This window comes from Oncorhynchus masou, chromosome 19, assembly GCF_036934945.1.
Source record: "Oncorhynchus masou masou isolate Uvic2021 chromosome 19, UVic_Omas_1.1, whole genome shotgun sequence".
NCBI lineage: Eukaryota > Metazoa > Chordata > Actinopteri > Salmoniformes > Salmonidae > Oncorhynchus > Oncorhynchus masou.
The window spans coordinates 36,927,168-36,950,116 of record NC_088230.1 but is presented as its reverse complement, the minus strand read 5'-3'; the positions used below and the strand labels follow the sequence as shown (position 1 = coordinate 36,950,116).

Below are 22,949 nucleotides of genomic sequence, written 5' to 3'. Positions count from 1 at the left end.
AGACATAATTTATGAAAACTTACGAGCGTCGTGTAGCTTGTCTAGCTGACAGCGAATAGGACGGACCAGCCAAACTTGGGGAGAAGCATACCTTACCAAGGCGCAAAGAAACAAGGAACACTCTTCGAATTTCATAAAGATCCAGACTATTTATTTGGTGAGTAATTATTCATTTTAACGTATTAAGTTAAAGCAGATATGTTGTGTAAACTGAATTGGGGGTTTATTCAAATTTCTTGAAGCAAAATGGACAATTATGGACAGTTTTTTTTTATGCTGGCGCAAATTAGAACTTTTATTTTAAGGACGTAATATAAATAACTATATTATAGAGACTGTCGCTTATTGCTAATATTTCTCGAAATCAGCAATCTAGTAGAATTAAAACAACTCGATCGATTCAACTGTTGGCACATCTAAAAAAGTATCCTAAGCAAATAAGACAACATAGAGAAGAAGATATAACACGAAAGCTTGAAATTAAAACCTGCCAATGTGGTTTATAGCATTTCCGTTACGTGGCCGATACCCGGCCTTTGTTCGGTGTCGGCTTTTCCAATCAGTCCCAGGACACCGTTCATATGAGCCAGTGTGAGGAGTTGGACCAAAGCCCGGTAGATGGCGATATTGAGCAGTTTCATCAGACCTTCCAAAGGGAATGTATGCAGCCTGCTATACATTTATTCCCCCTGGACCAATTCCTTACATGACACATTCTCCATTCAACTGCAAAGGCATCCATTTCCACAACTCAATTTAATGGCGAGAAGGTCGGAAAAATAATTGATTGGCTGAAAGTGACAACACCCAGGACTAGCATTACCTACTCTAGCACGGTGGTGGTAAATGGTGTTTCATGAACATATTTCCCTGTTTTTTTGTTGTTGTTGCCTTCTCTCTATTAAATAGAGTAAAGGAGGAAATTGACGCATTTGCAGCCTGTATAGCCGCCTGCATGCATTCCCTTTGGACAGTAAGATGAAACGACTCAATAGTGCATATCAATATGTTACGTGTACATACAGTGCCTTGCGAAAGTATTCGGCCCCCTTGAACTTCGGCCCCCCACAAGCTTCCCACAATAAATTGGGTGAATTTTGGCCTATTCCTCCTGACAGAGCTGTTGTAGCTGAGTCAGGTTTGTAGGCCTCTCCCCTCTTTTTCAGTTATGCCCACACATTTTCTATTGGATTGAGATCAGGCTTTGTGATGGCCACTCCAATACCTTGACTTTTTCGTCCTTAAGCCAGTCTGCCACAACTTTGGAAGAATGCTTGGGGTCATTGTCCATTTGGAAGACCCATTTGCGACCAAGCTTTTACTTCCTGGCTGATGTCTTGAGATGTTGCTTCAGTATATCCAAATCATTTTCCATCCTCATGATGCCATCTATTTTGTGAAGTGCACCAGTCCTACCTGCAGCAAAGCACCCCCACAACGTGATGCTGCCACCTCCGTGCTTCATGCTTGGGATGGTGTTCTTTGGCTTGCAAGCCTCCCCCTTTTTCCTCCAAACATAACGATTGTCATTATGGCTAAACAGTTCTATTTGTGTTTCATCAGACCAGAGGACATTTCTCCAAAAGGTATGATCTTTGTCCCCATGTGCAGTTTGCAAGCCATAGTCTGGCTTTTTTATGAGGGTTTTGGAGCAGTGGATTCTTCCTTGCTGAGCGGCCTTTCAGGTTATGTTGATATAGGACTCGTTTTACTGTGGATATAGATACTTTTGTACCTGTTTCCTCCAGCATCTTCATAAGGTCCTTTGCTGTTGTTCTGGGATTGATTTGCACTTTTCGCAACAAAGTACCTTAATTTCTAGGAGACAGAACCCACTCCTTCCTGAGTGGTATGACGGCTGTGTGGTCCCATGGTGTTTATACTTGCGTGCTAGTCTTTGTCCAGATGAATATGGTACCTTCAGGCGTTTGGAAATTGCTCCCAAGGATGAACCAGACTTGTGGAGGTCTACAATGTTTTCTGAGGTCTTGGCTGATTTATTTTAGTTTGCCCATGATGTCACGCAAAGAGGCACTGAGTTTGAAGGTAGGCCTTGAAGTACATCCACAGGTACACCTCCAATTGACTCGAATTATGTCAATTAGCCTATCAGAAACTTCTAAAGCCATGCCATAATTTTCTGGAATTTTCAAAGTTCTTTAAAGGCACATTCAACTTAGTGTATGTAAACTTCTGCCCCACTGGAATTGCGATACAGTGAATTATAAGTGAAATAATCTGTCTGTAAACAATTGTTGGAAAAAGTACTTGTGTCATGCATAAAGTAGATATCCTAACCGACTTGCCAAAACTATAGATTGTTAACAAGAAATTTGTGGAGTGATTGAAAAACAAGTTTTAATGACTCCAACCTAAGTGTATGTAAACTTCCGACTTTAACTAAAGCCTTAGGCTATAGGAATGCTGCGTTTACATAGCCAGTCCTTGGCTCAATGTGTTCTCAGGGCATTTCGTATTATACTGTACGTAAATCTTTAGTATACATTATGTTTTGTATGGTAGGCTTTGTATTAATTAGTGAATGTCTGTTATCCTTTCCGTATGATATGTTACAAATTGCAATTTGTACAGTATGTTTACGAATTTTCTAAATGTACAAATGGTATGAATTGCAAAACGAATAATATGTTATGAAATCCAATTTGTTCTGGCTAATGTTAGATAGATGACTTAAGCTAACATTAGCTAGCATTAGGGATTAATGTTAGGGTTTAGGTAAGGGGAAGCCAACATGGTAAGTAGTTAAATATCTAAAATGCTGAAGTTGTCAGTGATGAGATTTGAACACACAACCTTTTGGGTTGCTCGAGGTTCTCATTGTCTCAATGTGCTAGGCTTGGCTCAACAGATGGAGATGCATGAGGGCGCTAAATTTACATTGAAAGAGGAATTCATTTAGTGACTAAAATCAAGGACAATTTATTATGTTGCACTTGCAACTGTGGGGAAAATGAGGCCAATCACTACATGGCTACACTACACTATATGTTTGAATGTTCTTGGCAGACGCAGACCAAATGAACAGTGTTTATTGAATTAGACAAATTAGACTAGGCTAGAGTTAGATACATTACGAGTCATAACGAGACGAGAGTGAGTCATAGCGGGACGAGAGCGAGTCATAGCGGGACGAGAGCGAGTCATAGCGGGACGAGAGCGAGTCATAGCGGGACGAGAGCGAGTCATAGCGGGACGAGAGCGAGTCATAGCGGGACGAGAGCGAGTCTTAGCGGGACGAGAGCGAGTCATAGCGGGACGAGAGCGAGTCATAGCGGCACGAGAGCGAGTCATAGCGGCACGAGAGCGAGTCATAGCTGCACCATATTTGCACCTTGAGTGGTTTTGCATGCCTGCAACTATTATTTGCCCTTATGATTGTAGGCATGTGAAAACACTGAACCTGGAAAAAAGATATTGAATGGTCAGTGAACATCACCATTGGAGGCATGTAATTAACTAAATGTATTTAAATTCAGGCTGCAATATGTTATCGGTGTATCAATACACCCAGACACTATAAAGATACAGAAATCCTTCCTAACTCAGTAGCCGGAGAAGAAGGACACCACTTAGGGACTTCCCAATGGTGACTTGTTTGTTTTATTACAATTTTCATTGTATTATTTCACTAATCCTGCATGTTGGAGTGGGGGAGGCTGAGATTTCACTGTACCCTGTAATCTCACCTGCAACCCTGTACATGTGACTATTAAACAATCTGACGCTGATCGGAGAAAACTGAGGACGGATCAACAATATTGTAGTTACAGTACTCTAATTGACAAAGTGAAAAGAATGAGGCCTGTACAGAAAATGCATCTCATTTGCAAAAAAAATATGGCGAGGCAATTAACTTTTCGTCCTGAATACAAAGTGTTATGTTTGGGTCAAATCCAATAAAACACATTACTGAGTAGCACTCTCCGTATATTCAAGCACAGTTGTGGCTGCATCATGTTATGGGTATGCTTGTAATTGTTAAGGACTGGGGAGTTTTTCAGGACAAAAAAAAGAAACAGAAACATGCAAAATCCTAAAGGAAAACCTGGTTCAGTCTGCTTTCCATCAGACACTGGGAGATGAATTCACCTTTCAGCAGGACAATAAGTTAACCCCCTAAGGTCGATGTCCGCACCCATGCGGAAATCTAAAAACAAAAATCCCCAGCAAAATCCGTCAGTTTAAGCTATAGGTATCTGTTTATTTTTTTGCATTGGATGCGTCTCAATCCACCTCATCCGCCTATGTGTAGCCTAGTGGTTAGAGCGTTAGCCTAGTGGTTAGAGCGTTGGACTAGTAACCAGAAGTTTGAGAGTTCAAACCCCCGAGCTGACAAGGTACAAATCTGTCGTTTTGCCCCTGAACAGGCAGTTAACCCACTGTTCCTAGGCCGTCATTGAAAATAAGAATTTGTTCTTAACTGACTTGCCTGGTTAAATAAAGGTAATAAAATAAATGTTGCACTTCCGCATCTGCTGTGAGCTAGAGCAGTGTTGGTCAGACCTTGAGACACCCCCCGAAAATTTGCCTTCTCACAAAAATCTTGCGTTGAAACGGTTTTACAGTGTCTCATCTATGGAAAGATCTCTCTTATTTTGCTCTACGACAAGCATCTGAAGTCGGTACAGCCGATCTGACAACTTCTGTCTGTAGTGTCCCAACATCTTAACATGTGCAAAGGTGAGACTCTCAGGAACACATACATGTTAATTGTTTTGCTCTAGGTTTTTATGACAGACATTCCTCTAGTGTATTCAGATATTAGATATATATTCAGATTTCTTGTGGACTTTCTACCCCCCCGCTTTTGTTTATATTTTTGTTATTGAACTTTTATTTATTCAGCCCAATACCTGTGCCCATCTAAGATGCTGCAAATTAGCAAAAGATTGATGGTGGATCAATGCATCTGATTGATGATCCAATATGTTTTAATTGTATCTGTAGCTAGCAACTAAAAACATTTATTATAGGTAATGTATTCTGAACCATGAGTTTGAGTCCTTGACAACAAAAGCATTCTACTTATTTGTAAAGTATTCAGGTGAGTGGGGTCCTTACAATGCCCCCATCCTCCTCCTTTAGGTGACTGTCAAGATGCCTGTTATTAGATCTCTCAGCAAGGTGGCTAAGCAGGCCCTCCTGAACCCAGGATGTGGCTGTCAGCCAATCACAGTGGCCGTACGGACCATCAGCTTCTCGCCCCGCCAGGTCACCTCGGACGCCAGCTTCCACTCTGTGTCCTTCTCCGAGACGGACCACCCCAAGGTGCTTATCACAGGTAAGACCAATCAATGAATCACTCAGTTAAGACCCCCCTCCCCGAGAGATCACCTAAAGGAAGAAACATAACACAATAGAATCTCTTATTAATGATTTGAAGAAGCATCTTCCTCTAACGACTCTCAAGCTAGCTGTAGTCTGTGGAACGAACCTCGATAACACAATTTCTCTCTGAATAAGATGAGCTTTGTCTAACTGAACATTAACAAGGATTGTCAAGCAACAGACAGGCTTAGCTCTATTTCTGGGAAGCAAACCTTAATTACACAACCTTACAACCTAACACAATAGGACCTCTATCTATGGTTTAAAGACACTTTGTCTAACTTAACCTAAACGAGACTCCCAAGCAACAGTTAGCTGTATTGATGGAGAGGTTGGTTTGTTGTGTGAACAGAACAGCTGTAGGTGTGAAGCTAGGGCCTCTCCTTCTCCGATGTAGCTTCTCTATGCCTGACTTAACCTGACGTATCCTGATCTCCACGGCAACCCTGTCGTCATGTTGCTGATCTGTAACGATAACGTCTCTAATGTCCTCTAATAGTAATATGTTTTGTCTTTTGTCTCTGTCTATATCTCTGTCTCTCTCTGTCTCTGTCTCTCTCTGTCTCTCTCTGTCTCTGTCTCTGTCTCTCTCTATCACTCTGTCTCTGTCTCTCTCTGTCTCTGTCTCTGTCTCTCTATCTCTCTGTCTCTCTCCCTCCCTCCCCCCCTCAGGCGGCCTTGGACAGTTGGGGGTAGGACTGGCTAAAAGGTTGAGGTAAGACCATTACAGAGTTCTGTAATAGCGTATGCTTGCCCTTCTACAAGTGTTGCTGTTTATTAACATTATATACATATGGTTATTAATTTAGGATCATATTTGGATGCTTATTATTAGTACTTAATCTAGGTCCCACTTAAAACAAACTACAATTTATAAAGCCTTTGTATAGCATACATAAAGCATTCAAAGCACTGTGGTAACCCAGTGATCAAGAACCAACCACTGAACGTAGTCTTTAGGAGGGAATGTTTTAGTCAAGCTTCCTCTTCTTCTTCTTCTTCTTCTTCTTGTGTTTTTAAATGTAACTTCCTGTTTCACAGGAAGTGGTTTGGAAACAAGAATGTAATCCTGTCAGATATAGCTGTCAGGTATAGCATGCATAAAGCATTCAAAGCACTGTGGTAACCCAGTGATCAAGAACCAACCACTGAACGTAGTCTTTAGGAGGGAATGTTTTAGTCAAGCTTCCTCTTCTTCTTCTTGTGTTTTTAAATGTAACTTCCTGTTTCACAGGAAGTGGTTTGGAAACAAGAATGTAATCCTGTCAGATATAGCTGTCAGGTATAGCATGCATAAAGCATTCAAAGCACTGTGGTAACCCAGTGATCAAGAACCAACCACTGAACGTAGTCTTTAGGAGGGAATGTTTTAGTCAAGCTTCCTCTTCTTCTTCTTGTGTTTTTAAATGTAACTTCCTGTTTCACAGGAAGCGGTTTGGAAACAAGAATGTAATCCTGTCAGATATCAGGAAGCCTCCAAGCCACGTTTTCTACAGCGGTGAGTGATACACAACATGTCAACACAATATAACCTCTCAGACATTATGCTTCAAGCATCTGCTGATCTAGGATCAGTTTTGCCCTTTAGATCACAGTGAATAACCAAGATTTCACGGACAGAGGGGACCTGATCCTAGATCAGCACTCCTACTCTGAGACACTTAAAAGAATATTACTCAATTGGTCTGTTGTGAATACGGTGTGACGTCTGTGAGGTGAGACTACAGGCACACAATGGCATGTGTTGAAGTATGATGGTGGTTTACTGTGCTACTGAAGTCGACCGGTCTGTCTATCTACCGATCTGGCTGTATTTGCATCACACTGGGTTGACGTCAGACTAGGTTGTTCATTCACCAGACTGTGTAAATATTCTGTTGGCGTCTGATCAGCTCACCAGCTAACTGGCTAAATTACGGCGTTACTAGGGCTGTTTCGGTGACCGTATTTCCACCACACAGGCGGTCACGAGTCATGAAGGCAGTCAAATTTCACTTGACCGTTTATTCAATAATTAGGCTTCTCCAAGCTCTGATGCTGCTGATGGTCATTAGTAGTCTACTAAACTTGCTAATTGCCTGGTACTCAGCACTCTATTGTCCCTCTAATCACTCTGACATCAATGGAAATGTATTTGAAAATGAGCCCATGAGCTCATGTTGCATAACATTTCAATAGGCTATGCAATTGCGTGATAAAATAGTGTGATGGCCTCTATTAAAAAGAGGAGGATCCCATCAGCTTTCTATAGGCTAGGCCTACTATTATGTATTTCTCAACTTTCCTGATATTAAGCACATTGCTTATCTTTACAACAGGAGTTTAGCCTACCTGGCTGGCGTGAAAATGAACCAGGGGGAAAATCACATTTTTTCCCGCTGCCCCTTGTTTCAGACAGGTGAATCATAATGGTCCATTCTAAATCAAACAAATTTCACAATTCATAAATATTATTTAGTACATGTAAAGACAAGATTAAATCAAGAATAGTCTGATGGGTGACAATATTAGCCTATCACTTGTGAATTATATATTATCACGTATGAATGATGCCCAGCATAAGAAATATAAGAAATAATGCCTTTTTGGCAACTTTTTTTAATCATCGTCGCACACCTCATGTAGCCTAGCCCATAGGCCTATATGTTTTAATAGGGTTAGTATCACACCTCATGTAGCCTAGCCCATAGGCCTATATGTTTTAATAAGGTTTGTATCACACCTCATGTAGCCTAGCCCATAGGCCTATATGTTTTAATAAGGTTAGTATCACACCTAGCCCATAGGCCTATATGTTTTAATAAGGTTAGCCTAGCCCATAGGCCTATATGTTTTAATAGGGTTAGTATCACACCTCATGTAGCCTAGCCCATAGGCCTATATGTTTTAATAAGGTTAGTATCACACCTCATGTAGCCTAGCCCATAGGCCTATATGTTTTAATAAGGTTAGTATCACACCTCATGTAGCCTAGCCCATAGGCCTATATGTTTTAATAAGGTTAGTATCACACCTCATGTAGCCTAGCCCATAGGCCTATATGTTTTAATAAGGTTTGTATCTAGCCCATAGTCCTATAAGGTTAGTATCACACCTCATGTAGTCTAGCCCATAGTCCTATAAGGTTAGTATCACACCTCATGTAGTCTAGCCCATAGTCCTATAAGGTTAGTATCACACCTCATGTAGTCTAGCCCATAGGCCTATATGTTTTAATAAGGTTAGTATCACAACTAAAGTGGCCAAAACACATTAATCCGCTTTATAAAGGGTGTAGAGCCTAACTACATACATAAACAGCACGTGAGTTTCAAGTTTGGGGAAGATGATTTTGACCATAAAAATTCACCTTTATAATAAAAGCATAACATGCATGATCACATTTGCGTTCGCTTTTGATAATGGTGATTTCCGCTAATGAAACATTAGCGCTTGAAACCTTCTACCATGGACCTACTTCTACCTACTGCCATGTACCTACTTCTACTTACTGCCATGTACCTACTTCTACTTACTGCCATGTACCTACTTCTACTTACTGCCATGTACCTACTTCTACCTACTGCCTACCTACTGCCATGTACCTACTACCTTCCACCTACTGCCATGTACCTACTTCTACTTACTGCCATGTACCTACTTCTACCTACTGCCATGTACCTACTTCTACTTACTGCCATGTACCTACTTCTACTTACTGCCATGTACCTACTTCTACCTACTGCCATGTACCTACTGCCATGTACCTACTTCTACCTACTGCCATGTACCTACTTCTACTTACTGCCATGTACCTACTTCTACTTACTGCCATGTACCTACTTCTACCTACTGCCATGTACCTACTGCCATGTACCTACTTCTGCCATGTATCTACTTCTACCTACTGCCATTTACCTACTGCCATGTACCTACTTCTACCTACTGCCAATTGAGCATTGAGCATTGCAGCACTTATAATATGGAGAAATGGACTAATAGTTTATCAATATTGAAAGCTAAGTGTTTTGATCTGTTGCGTCAGCCACATTGCTAGTGGTTGTATTAATTTGGGCTCTATCGCATCCCACAACTGTCCCCGACTATGTTTGGAATATTTATTTCTCTCACAGAATAGAATAGGTCAACGTTTGTACCATGGGGGATAGTAGATTGACAGAGGCTAGTGCTTTTGCTGTTCGTTAGGCCTACTCATCTTAGTTGGCTGATGAAAAGTAAATGTGGACAGTTCTTCCAATATCTTCAATATGCACCTCGGAATTGGATAAGGATGCGTCCCCGATGTGTCTGTCTTCACTTGTAGCCTGTGAGAAAGACCCGAGTCGCATCATGCAACCTTACAATGTATAAGAATCAAAATACCTGTCTGTGTCTTTGTTATTAACCTCTCAACACAGAATAGCTGCATGTGCAACACTCCCTCAAATTGTTTGGAGAAAATATCAGTTCGATTTTATTCAGCTTTTTTTTCAATTGATCAGGACCTAACATAAGGACAACTCAGAATATGCTATGCTGTTCTTCTGAAATAACTACAATTTCTTCATGTCATGTCTACTCCCTCTCCCCCTCTCTGGCGCTCGTTGTCGCCAGTTTTTTCATTATTATGCACACCTATCACCATCGTTACGCTCACCTGCACCTCACGAGACTCACCTGGGCTCCATCACCTCCTTGATTACCTTCACTATATCTGTCACTCCCTTTGGTTCTTTCCTCAGGCGTTATTGTTTCTGGTTGTATGATTCATGTCTGTACACTACTTATGTTTCTTGTTTTGTTCCATGTTCGTTTATTTACTAAATTCACTCCCTGTACTTGCATCCCGTTTATTAGCGTACAAGTTACAGAATAACGCCTCACCAAATGGAAGAAACAGGGTTTTTTTACTCTTTTTTTACTGGTGACATCGGGTCCATGGGCCGCTGCCGGAGTAACCAGGGATGCCTCAGATGGCTTGATAGGTTCACAAGCCTTGGTTGGCTCGTCAGGCTTCCATTACCGAAGTTACCGGGGATGTCTCAGCTAGCTCGTCAGGCTTCCAAGCCAAAACAGGTTCGTCAGGCTCCCATGCCTCAGCCGGCTCATCAGGCTCCCATGCCTCAGCCGGGTCGTCAGGCTCCCATGCCTCAGCCGGCTCATCAGGCTCCCGTGCCTCAGTCGGCTCATCAGGCTCCCTGGTCCTCAGGACCGTCCCTCTGGTTGGTGTCCTGAGGCAGGAGCCGCGCGTCAGGCAGGGGGTACTGTCACATCTACTCCCTCTCCGGCGCTACTTGTCACCAGTTTTTTATTAGCGTACACATTACATCATGCTTAATTAGACCTGATTAAAATAAATAATGGATGTATTGTGGAGGTGTTGGCCATATTACATGGATTTATTAGACTTTTTAAAATGTAGATGTTCCAAAGGTCTGCATCAGTGTCTTGTTGGCTATATGTGGAAGCCAGGAGATGCTAAGTGTGTTTATGTTAATTAACGGTCAATTACTGTGAGACCGACAGTTATATTTGCTTGACAATCACCGGCTGAATAGATTTCGTGACCGCCACAGCCCTAGTCGTTACAACCAGGAAGGAAGCATTAACCTGATTCACGTTACATTTATCAATTCATTAATTCAGGAGAATGTAAACTTGTCCGTAGTTTGTTTTAACATTTCTGAAATGTAAATTGAAAAGACATCTGGAGGGTTCCGTATTTAAATTAGGGAATGATTTGGTTAGTTGTGAAATTGATCCTTGTGAAAAGCTTCTCGTACAGAACGTCACCAGGAAGTGAATGTGTTTTGAACAGTTCATGAATGGTGATTAATTGGTCAAAACTGTCTACTACAATGCTTGATGAATGGTGATTGGTTAGTCAATAACCTGTAATGAACTGTCTGCTACATTGACTGATGCAGGGCCAGCTACTACTAAGTAAGTCTATAGGAATTGTCCAGGGTACTGTTTATTAACCAACCGTTATCATGAGTACTGTTAGTAATTCTCATCCAAAATCCAGAAGACATTACAATCATACTTGGGGCTTTAAGTGAGCACTGTTTTATATTGATGCTTGTTGTTTCTATGGTGCTTCCTGTTTCTCCTAAGGCCCCTTCATCTACTCTGACATCCTGGACTATAAGAACCTGCGTGAGATTGTGGTGAACAACCGCATCACGTGGTTGGTCCATTACAGTGCCCTGCTCAGCGCCGTGGGAGAGGCCAACGTATCTCTGGCTCGCGACGTCAACATCACTGGTGAGCAATGGAGAAACCGCCATCTTGGCTCAGCCTAGATCCTTAACACACCAAAGCTTCCTTTTAACCTGGCCTGGGAGGTGCCCAAAGAGAGTAACTGTGAACTTCCTGTTCCTCAGGGCTCCACAACATCCTGGACATTGCAGCGGAGCACGGCCTGCGTCTGTTCGTCCCCAGCACCATCGGAGCCTTTGGGCCCACCTCACCCCGGAATCCGACCCCTGACCTCTGTGTCCAGAGACCCAGGACCATCTATGGAGTGTCCAAGGTTCACGCAGAGCTCATGGGAGAGGTGAGATAAAAACACATGAATACAGAAGAAATTACCAATCAGCATTCAGCCTCAAGCCATTCAACCTCAGTCCAGAACCAGAATCACCTTAATTCCCCATTTACATGTACCTAGAATTTGACCTGGTGAATTTGACCCCTTCAAATCATCTGAAATCATTGGTCTGTAATGTCACTATAAGTGAAATATCCTAACTCTTATTGCCTGTCATCCCTCCAACAGTACTACCACCACCGCTACGGCCTTGACTTCCGCTGTCTGCGCTACCCAGGAATCATATCTGCTGACTCACAGCCTGGAGGAGGAACGACAGGTGAGTTAGAGAGACACACACCCCCTCCCCACACACACACCAAAGCGGAACACCAGGCTCCTCACTGTCATAACTCTATTTGAGTCCACCCCTCCCGACTTCAACGTGTTGTTGGGGGTTATCTAACAGGGACATGTTCTAGAACGTCTGCCTCCTGACTTCAACGTGTCGTTGGGGGTTATCTAACAGGGACATGTTCTAGAACGTCTGCCTCTTGACTTCAACGTGTTGTTGGGGGTTATCTAACAGGGACATGTTCTAGAACATTATGGTTATGGCCTTCAGCAATTTTAGCCAGGGTGATGATGTGAGAATGTGATGCAGTATGTAACCCATGTCTCAACCCCTGCCCTCCTCGACACACCCCTCCCACCATGCCTGGTAACCTCACTTTGGGACGGGGTTGTGGTTGTTGCTTTGGTAACTGTAAGGAAGTTAGTCTTGTCTATGCCAGGATTTTCCTGAATGTCCTGTTTCTGTAGCCAGTGTGAGGCAGCTTGATGTACAAGCTAATAAACCCCCTGGACACAGCCTGGTCTCATACACTAGACGTAACACTGGACACTCAAATTAGTATGACATGTTACGTTTGGTATGGTTACATAAGACAGATGGTTACTTAAGGCAAAAACGAAAGTAGGGTGGTTGTTATGGGTGGGCGTATAATGCGATCGTTTAGCAACCCAATGGTTGCAAGTTCGAATCTCATCACAGACAATTTTAGCTAATTAGCCTTTTTTCACCTACTTGCTACTTTGCAACTACTTAGCATGTTAGCTAACTCTTCCCCTATCCCTAACCTTATCCCTTTAACGTAACTCCTAAACTTAACCCTTCTAGCTAACCCTAACCCTTTAACCTAACCCAAACCTTAACACAAACCCCTAGCCTAGCTAACATTAGCCACCTAGCTAGATTACGTAACATATCATACGTTTCACAAATGTGTAACATATTGTACGCTTTCTGTAAGGTAACAAGGTCAGCTCTAACATAGCCTGGTGAACAGTTGGGACAATGGGAATACATAACAGCATCTGCATACAGATGACTGTTACAAGTTAACAGAAAGACCAATATTATTTATAGAAGTAGTCAAGAGAACCTAGGATTATCTAGACCTGGTGGATTATCTAGACCTGGTGGATTATCTAGACTTGGTGGATTATCTAGACCTGGTTGATTATCTAGACCTGGTGGATTATCTAGACCTGGTGGATTATCTAAACCTGGTGGATTATCTAGACCTGGTGGATTATCTAGACCTGGTGGATTATCTAGACCTGGTGGATTATCTAGACCTGGTGGATTATCTAGACCTGGTGGATTATCTAAACCTGGTGGATTATCTAGACCTGGTGGATTATCTAGACCTTTATGGTACGCTATTTGTAATATCCGGAAAACTTTTTAAAACATTTCTTAACCGTTATTTAAGTCAGTTATGAACAAATTCTTATTTACAATGACGGCCTACCGGGAAACAGTGAGTTAACTGCCTTGTTCAATGGGCTGAACGACAGATTTTTTATTTTTTTTTACCTTGTCACCTTTTGGTTACTGGCCCAACGCCCTAACCACTAGGCTACCTGCCACCGTCTACATATTGAATCCTGTCTGGGAAATCATTTGCAAACCACTTGGAAGATAACTGATCCAGGCCTATTTCAACCTTTGAATCAGAGTGTGATGTTCAACAGTATCAAAGGCCTTGGTAAAGGTCTATAAAGAAGGCTGCACAATGATTATTATAATCTAAGCAGCTTAATTAACACATCATCTAGAACAAGAGGGGAGGCAGGGTGGCCTAGTGGTTAGAGTGTAGAGGCGGCAGGGTGGCCTAGTGGTTAGAGTGTAGAGGCGGCAGGGTAGCCTAGTGGTTAGAGTGTAGAGGAGGTAGGTAGCCTAGTGGTTAGAGTGTAGAGGCGGCAGGGTAGCCTAGTGGTTAGAGTGTAGAGGAGGTAGGTAGCCTAGTGGTTAGAGTGTAGAGGCGGCAGGGTAGCCTAGTGGTTAGAGTGTAGAGGCGGCAGGGTAGCCTAGTGGTTAGAGTGTAGAGGCGGCAGGGTGGCCTAGTGGTTAGAGTGTAGAGGTGGCAGGGTAGCCTAGTGGTTAGAGTGTAGAGGTGGCAGGGTAGCCTAGTGGTTAGAGTGTAGAGGTGGCAGGGTAGCCTAGTGGTTAGAGTGTAGAGGTGGCAGGGTAGCCTAGTGGTTAGAGTGTAGAGGCGGCAGGGTGGCCTAGTGGTTAGAGCGTTGGACTAGTAACCCGAAGGTTGCGAGTTCAAACCCCCGAGCTGACAAGGTACAAATCTGTCGTTCTGCCCCTGAACAGGCAGTTAACCCACTGTTCCCAGGCCGTCATTGAAAATAAGAATTTGTTCTTAACTGACTTGCCTGGTTAAATAAAGGTAAAAAAATAAATAAAAAATAAATAAAAAAAGTAGCAGCTGAAACCATGCTTTGTCCTGGTCTAAAACCTGATTGGTCCAAATGTATACTAGTGAGAATTTAAACATGTTCTTTGTTTGGCCAGAGAATCTAAAACTTTGAATAGTCGAGATCGTTTGGAAATTGGACGTTTGTAATCTAAGTCAGAAGGATCTCCTCCTTCACATAGGGGGAAGACATGGGGTCTTTCCAGATCGTAGGGGGAAGACATGGGGTCTTTCCAGATCGTAGGGGGAAGACATGGGGTCTTTCCAGATCATAGGGGGAAGACATGGGCTCTTTCCAGATCGTAGGGGGAAGACATGGGCTCTTTCCAGATCTCTTTCCAGATCTTTCCAGATCTTTCCAGATCGTAGGGTAGCTTTCCAGATCATAGGGGGAAGACATGGGGTCTTTCCAGATCGTAGGGGGAAGACATGGGCTCTTTCCAGATTGTAGGGGGAACACCAGGAGCAATTGTGAAGTTCCAGGGGTCCGAGGCAACATTTGGAGTTATTTGGCAAACTTATCAAAACATATAGGTCTATAGACTAGACTACATGTTGCTGTAATACCAACCTTATCGAAACATATAGGTCTATAGACTAGACTACATGATGCTGTGATACCAACCTTATCGAAAACATATAGGTCTATAGACTAGACTACATGTTGCTGTGATACCAACCTTATCGAAACATATAGGTCTATAGACTAGACTACATGATGCTGTGATACCAACCTTATCGAAAACATATAGGTCTATGGACTAGACTACATGATGCTGTGATACCAACCTTATCAAAACATATTGGTCTATAGACTAGACTACATGATGCTGTGATACCAACCTTATCAAAACATATTGGTCTATAGACTAGACTACATGATGCTGTGATACCAACCTTATCGAAACATATAGGTCTATAGACTAGACTACATGATGCTGTGATACCAACCTTATCGAAAACATATAGGTCTATGGACTAGACTACATGATGCTGTGATACCAAACTGATCTAAACATATCGGTCTATAGACTAGACTACATGATGCTGTGATACCAACCTTATCGAAACATATCGGTCTATAGACTAGACTACATGATGCTGTGATACCAAACTGATCTAAACATATAGGTCTATAGACTAGACTACATGTTGCTGTGATACCAAACTGATCTAAACATATAGGTCTATAGACTAGACTACATGATGCTGTGATACCAAACTGATCTAAACATATAGACTTCACACACTGGGCATCATTCACAAGTGATAATATTCTCACCTATCAGACTATTCTCAATTTAATATTGTCTTTTCATATACTAAACAACATACTGTGTGTATGAAATTAATTTGAGTTACGAATTGATTGTCTATGGGCGAGGCTACATGATGCTGTGATACCAACTACACGATGCTGTGATACCAATTGATTGTCTATGGGCGAGGCTACATGATGCTGTGATACCAACTACACGATGCTGTGATACCAATTGATTGTCTATGGGCGAGGCTACATGATGCTGTGATACCAATGATGCTGTGATACCAATTGATTGTCTAAGGCTACATGATGCTGTGATACCAACTACACTGTGATACCAATTGATTGTCTATGGGCGAGGCTACATGATGCTGTGATACCAACTACACGATGCTGTGATACCAATTGATTGTCTATGAGGCATGATGCTGGCTACATGATGCTGTGATACCAACTACACGATGCTGTGATACCAATTGATTGTCTATGGGCGAGGCTACATGATGCTGTGATACCAACTACACGATGCTGTGATACCAATTGATTGTCTATGGGCGAGGCTACATGATGCTGTGATACCAACTACACGATGCTGTGATACCAATTGATTGTCTATGGGCGAGGCTACATGATGCTGTGATACCAACTACACGATGCTGTGATACCAATTGATTGTCTATGGGCGAGGCTACATGATGCTGTGATACCAACTACACGATGCTGTGATACCAATTGATTGTCTATGGGCGAGGCTACATGATGCTGTGATACCAACTACACGATGCTGTGATACCAATTGATTGTCTATGGGCGAGGCTACATGATGCATGCAACTATGATTTGAAAAAGTTCACTGGCTCAGACTGCACACATCATTCATAAGTGATAATATTGTCGCTCATCAGACTGACGATTCTCAATTTAATCTGGTCTTTACATGTCATAAATAATGTGTGAAATTAGTTTAGATTTAGATTGGACCATTATGCATCTGTCAGAACAGGGCCAAGGTAAAGAACATACATGTCAACCATAAGCACTTGAATAGCAAACGGAGGACACTTGTCCCTGCGGTTCATCTTCATGCCAGCCAGGTAGGTTATGCTCCTGTTGTAAAGAGAAGCAATGTGCTTACTATTAAGAAAGTTGAAACATAAATATAGTAGGCCGAGCCTATAGAAAGCCGATGGGACCCTCCTCTGTTTGCTCTCCTAATTACGTAACCTATTGAAGTGTTGCGCAACATGACTAATGGGAGCAGTTATATCATTCCCATGCATCAACCAGCAACAAGGAGGCGAATCTCACTGCACATCAGCTGATCCTATTCACTGGCTCTCATAAAAGTGTTCCATTTGATTTTCCATCGCATTTGCATTGATGTCATTGAGCCCTGAGTACTAGGCCATTAGTGACCTGATGGGTGGACAATAGAGCCTAGAGTACCAGGCCATTAGTGACCAGATGGAGGGACAATAGAGAACAATATAACCCTGAGTACCAGGCCATTAGTGACCTGATGGAAGGACAATAGAGACCTGAGTACCAGTCCATTAGTGACCTGATGGAGGGACAATGGAGCCCTGAGTACCAGGCCATATGACCTGATGGAGGGTCAATAGAGCCCTGAGTACCAGGCCATTAGTGACCTGATGGAAGGACAATAGAGTCCTGAGGACCAGACAGTTTTGGAGACACCTAGTTACCATGACTCAACAGTCACTTGGAATTTGACTTGTGACTGTCGGTGTGGTGGTAATGTGGTCACTGCAACAGCCCTATCTTAGTGTGTATACTCTAAATAGATTGAAAGTCATCAATTACTATGATCAGACCAAACCTATCTAAACCTGTCCTCCCCTCCTCCGTTTCTCCAGACTACGCGGTAGCCATATTCCATGATGCCGTCAAAACGGGGAAGTTTGAGTGTAACCTGAAGCCAGACACGCGGCTGCCCATGATGTACATTGACGACTGTCTGCGTGCCACCGTGGAGATGATGGAAGCGCCCGCAGACACCCTCTCCATGAGGACCTATAACATCAACGCCATGAGCTTTACCCCTGAAGAGCTTGCTCAGGAGGTCCAGAAACAGCTGCCGGACCTGGAGGTCACCTACGACATCGATCAAGTCAGACAGGCCATCGGTAAGATCAATACATTTAATTTATGCTTAATTCAGACTGGTTGGTTGGGTGGGTTGCAAAATTCCTATTTCCTGAAAACCTAGTGGGAGGATTCCTTCCTGATTCTGGCAATCATTCAACTGGGGATTTCTGGGAATTTTGGGACAAGTTATCCTGATACTGGTGGGTGATACCATTGAGATCGAAGATCGATGAACGAGGGGGCCTTGTCTAAATGCGCCACTGAAGGGTCTTTCGAGATTCTCTTGAACTTCCAAGCGTTTATATTTGAGTTGAATGTAGAAACTAACAACAAAAGTCTCATGTGACAATTTTACTAACTATTTTACAGCCTTTAGAGTAAGAAGACATTATTTTAGCAGACACTCTTACCGAGAGAGACTAGCAGACGCTCTTACCCAGAGAGACTTAGTCAGTGAGTCATTTAGCAGACACTGTTATCCAGAGAGACTTACAGTCAGTGAGTCATTTAGCAGACACTGTTATCCAGAGAGACTTACAGTCAGTGAGTCATTTAGCAGACACTGATATCCAGAGAGACTTACAGTCAGTGAGTCATTTAGCAGACACTGTTATCCAGAGAGACTTACAGTCAGTGAGTCATTTAGCAGACACTGATATCCAGAGAGACTTAGTCAGTGAGTCATTTAGCAGACACTGTTATCCAGAGAGACTTAGTCAGTGCATTTCTTAACTGTTATCCAGAAACTCCCCATCCCGGATCCGGGTTTGTGACTAAAGCCTCAGGCTCATTAGCATAAGCAACGTTAACGATTTCTGAAAATCAGTCAAGTCATTTAAAACTGAAAATAACTTAGTCAGTGAGTCATTTAGCTTAGCCTTTTCTTAACAACACTGTCATCTCAGATTTTCAAAATATGCTTTTGAACCATAGAAATTGACTAATTTGTGTAAGAGTATGCAAAGCTAGCATAGCATTTTGAGTAGCATGATTCCAGAGAGACTTACAGTCAACATTTTCACAAAAACCAGATAACCAAATAAATAAAATCATTTACACTGTTATGAAGAGCTTCAGTCATGAGTCATTTCAGACACTGATGAGGAGACTTAGTTACATACCAAATGCGCACTGTTTTCCAGAAAGACTTCAGTCAGTAGGAGAAATCGACACTGTTTCAGAGACATTACAGTCAGTGAGTCATTTACAGAAACTGAACCAAAATTCAGTCACCTACAACGTAAAACTTTTTCCGGATTAACTACATAATATCAGTGAAACATGGCAACACGTTGTTTGGAATCAACTTACAGTTAGGAGTTTTTTCACATATCTCTTCATTGATATGCAGTTCAGTGAGTCATTTCAGACACTGATATCCATGGAAAAATACAGTCAGTGACATTTAGCGACACTGTTATCCAGAGAGACGCAGTTAGGACATTTAGCAGACACTGATACCTGGACTTACAATGTGGTCATTTATGCAGACAATGATTCCAGAGAGACTTACAGTCAGTGAGTCATTTAACAATGATCTGAGCTTGACACTGATATCCAGTCAAGAATCACAAATACGTCACAATGCTGCAGACACCTTGGGGAAACTGTTATCCAGAAAGAGTTGACTCAGTCAGTGAGTCATTTACAGCCATATAAGGAGACAATGGAAAACAGAGCCTCAAAAATCCTTGTCATTTCCTGGATGCCATCTCATCTTGGTTTTGCCTGAAGCTCACTTTCTAGGCACTTACAGAGAATATTTGGTATTTCTGGACACAGTCAGTGAGTGTTTTCTTTCGAATGGTATCAATTATATGACTTAGTCAGTGAGCATCTTTTGTGACAAAATATCTTAGCAGTTTAAACAGGGAGACTTTTCATCCAAAAATGAAAGAGACTTAGTCAGTGAGTCATTTAGCAGACTCTCTTACACAGAGAGACTTAGTCAGTGCATTCTTAAGGAAGCTAAGTGAGACGGACAGCTGTCAGCGAAGTCAGTGCCAGTAATAAAAGACATTCACATTATGAACACAGTCAACATTATGAACACGACTCTCCCAATATTATGAACAGTGCATTCAACATTATGGACACGCCCCCAACATTATGAACACGACATTCAACATTATGGACACGCCCCCAACATTATGAACACGCCCCCAACATTATGAACACGCCCCCAACATTATGAACACGCCCCCAACATTATGAACACGCCCCCAACATTATGAACACGCCCCCAACAATATGAACACGCTCCCAACAATATGAACACGCCCACAACATAATGAACACTTCCCCAACAATATGAACACGCCCACAACATTATGGGCACGCCCCCAACATTATGAACATGCCCCCAACAAAACGGATCCTCTTCTCTTCTCTCCCTTTACAGCTGACAGCTGGCCAATGAACTTTGACGACTCTAACGCACGGAACGACTGGGGCTGGAAACATGACTACGACCTCCCGGAGCTCGTCCAGACCATGCTCAACTACATCGGCTCAGACTCGCGCATCGCACAGGCCAACTGAGGGGCCAGCGGTGTCATGCTGGATTAGTGGTGTTTCTTTGTACATACTGTAAAAAAAACATTGTTATAGAGGAGGGAGACACGTGGTCTATGAAGACTGTTAGAGAGGAGGGAGACATTTGGTCTATGAAGACTGTTGTTAGAGAGGAGGGAGACATTTGGTCTATGAAGACAGAGAGGAAGGAGACATTTGGTCTATGAAGAATGTTGTTATAGAGGAGGGAGACACGTGGTCTGGAAATTTGGTCTATGAAGACTGTTTGGTCTATGAAGACTGTTGTTAGAGAGGAGGGAGACACGTGGTCTGGAAATAGTCACTGTTTTCTCTCTCTCCTCTCTTTGTCTTTGTTTGTCTTTGTCTGTCTCTGTCTTTCTCTGTCTGTTTCTGTCTGTGTGGCAGAACAAGCTACTACAATGTAAAGGTTGGTCGCTCGAGAAATAGACGTTTGACTCTCCCCTTCTGGGAAAAGGGATTAGAACACAGGGTCTGTGAGAACTTGTTTAGATGAAACATCTCAGAGAGGTTGACTTCCACGGCTATGAATTGTTCACTCTATTGTACCATTGTGACATTTTCAAGGCAAACAATCAAAGAATGTAGCATTGGTCAATCTTAAGTGCTTGAACCCTTCTTCTCTCTGTGGTGAGCTATGTAAGGCTATTGTAAAGGGGTTAACGATTGTATAATTGTTTTTGATAAGAGCTGAGAATTCAGGTATCAGAGGGCCTAAATGTATGGCCGTAATCACATTAAGTTTAAGTTTTACTAATATATAAGCATTGTAATTTGATGCAGTTTAGAGTAAAGAGAGAATGATTGAAACCCTTTAAAATATTTTATTATTTTGTATCATTGAACAGTTATAATTCAGCGTGTGTGTTTTAATATCGATGTGTGGAAGCACATCGAGTACCAGCTCACATTTTTCTATTCTTTTATGTTATTTTCAGCTGGGTTTTTTTCCCACTGATTTCATTCTTGTATGTATTCTGTCTGCTGGTGATAACTGACTTGGAATGATGTTGAATCAATGTGCTTCTTGCACTGCTTGTATGTATAGTGCGAATGTTCCACAGTCTCTCTGGAACGTTTGGCTTGCGTCCCAAATGACTCCCTAGATAGTGTCCACCATATTCCTTAAATATTCCCTATACACTATAAAAGGGATTTGTCATTTGGGATGCTTCCTATTTGACTGTTTCCTTTAGTTCGTAAGTGACCTGTCAGGGATGTCCGTTTTCACTCCGTCTGTTCGTCAAAGGGGTCCATGTGGATGCTATTAAAAAGGGAAATGGTTTTGTGGTGGTTGTATGTTTTTCTTTTCGGATGCTATCGTTGTAAATTAATTCAATGCTTTCTGTGTGTAAGTCTGGAAACAAACGTGTGTTCTTTCAATCACAAATCTGCTTTGTCATCAAAGTATCTCTTGTCTGTATCCTCTTAATATGCCATGTATTTGTTAGGGACCGTGTACAACATGCCATTGCACCATCTTTATATAGATAGTTCATTTTCATCTGTAGCAGAACACAGTCTACATTAAAACATCAATACAATCCTACAGTATAACGCACTGTTTTCCTCACTGTTACAATGTAAACAGACTCTTCCTTTAATTTTTCTCCTCACTGTTACAATGTAAACAGACTCTTCCTTTTCACTGCATCACCAGGCATTTATTTGATTAACATTTGACTGACAATTTGGTTAAATAAAAAACAAGACTGGTTAGCTACTGCGGGGAACCTGAAGCATAAGGAGGGGCTGCTATGAACCAGTGATACTTTGTGAGTGACGTTGAGCCATGTACTCTGGACAACAGTCATGACAGCTCCTGTATGAGCCAAGGAATGTTAAGATGTTCCAAGGTGTTAATGGTGTCCTGTAAAATACTATAGGGTAGGAACATCCTGTAATCAAAACATGCAATGACACGTGACTGACTTTTACTGCACTATATAACACTGAAAATACACTGAAAATACATTGCCTCCGATGGAATGGAATGCATTCTAGAACACCTTAACAGTTCATATAAGGAAATCAGCCAATTGAAATACATTCATTAAGCCCTAGTCTATGGATTTCACACGACTGGGAATCAGAAAACCAGTCCGTATCTGGTGTGACCACCATTTGCAGTGCCACACATCTCCTTCACATAGAGTTGTGGCCTGTGGAATGTTTTAAGTTGTGGCGGCAGGAAGCCGAGTGGTTTGAGCGTTGGACTGGTAACCGGAAGGTTGCAAGATCAAATCCACCAAGCTGAAAAGGTAAACATTTGTCATTCTGCCCCTGAACTAGGCAGTTAACCCACTGCTCCTAGGGTGTCATTGAATATAAGAATTTGTTCTTTAATAAAAGCTCAGTTACTGGATGTTGGTGGGAACTGGAACACACACGT

At 42.2% G+C, this 22,949-nt stretch overlaps 1 protein-coding gene across 1 annotated transcript; it reads left to right on the top strand.

The window, feature by feature from the left end:
* Positions 1-20,780, top strand: LOC135506236 (L-threonine 3-dehydrogenase, mitochondrial-like). The gene is made up of 9 exons (XM_064925757.1): positions 1-157; positions 5,107-5,302; positions 6,022-6,064; positions 6,777-6,847; positions 11,446-11,595; positions 11,715-11,887; positions 12,110-12,200; positions 17,773-18,042; positions 20,406-20,780. The coding sequence occupies exons 2-9, from the start codon at positions 5,119-5,121 to the stop codon at positions 20,543-20,545; spliced, it is 1,122 nt and encodes a 373-aa protein (XP_064781829.1). The 5' UTR covers positions 1-157; positions 5,107-5,118; the 3' UTR covers positions 20,546-20,780.
* The last annotated feature ends 2,169 nt before the right edge of the window (positions 20,781-22,949 follow it).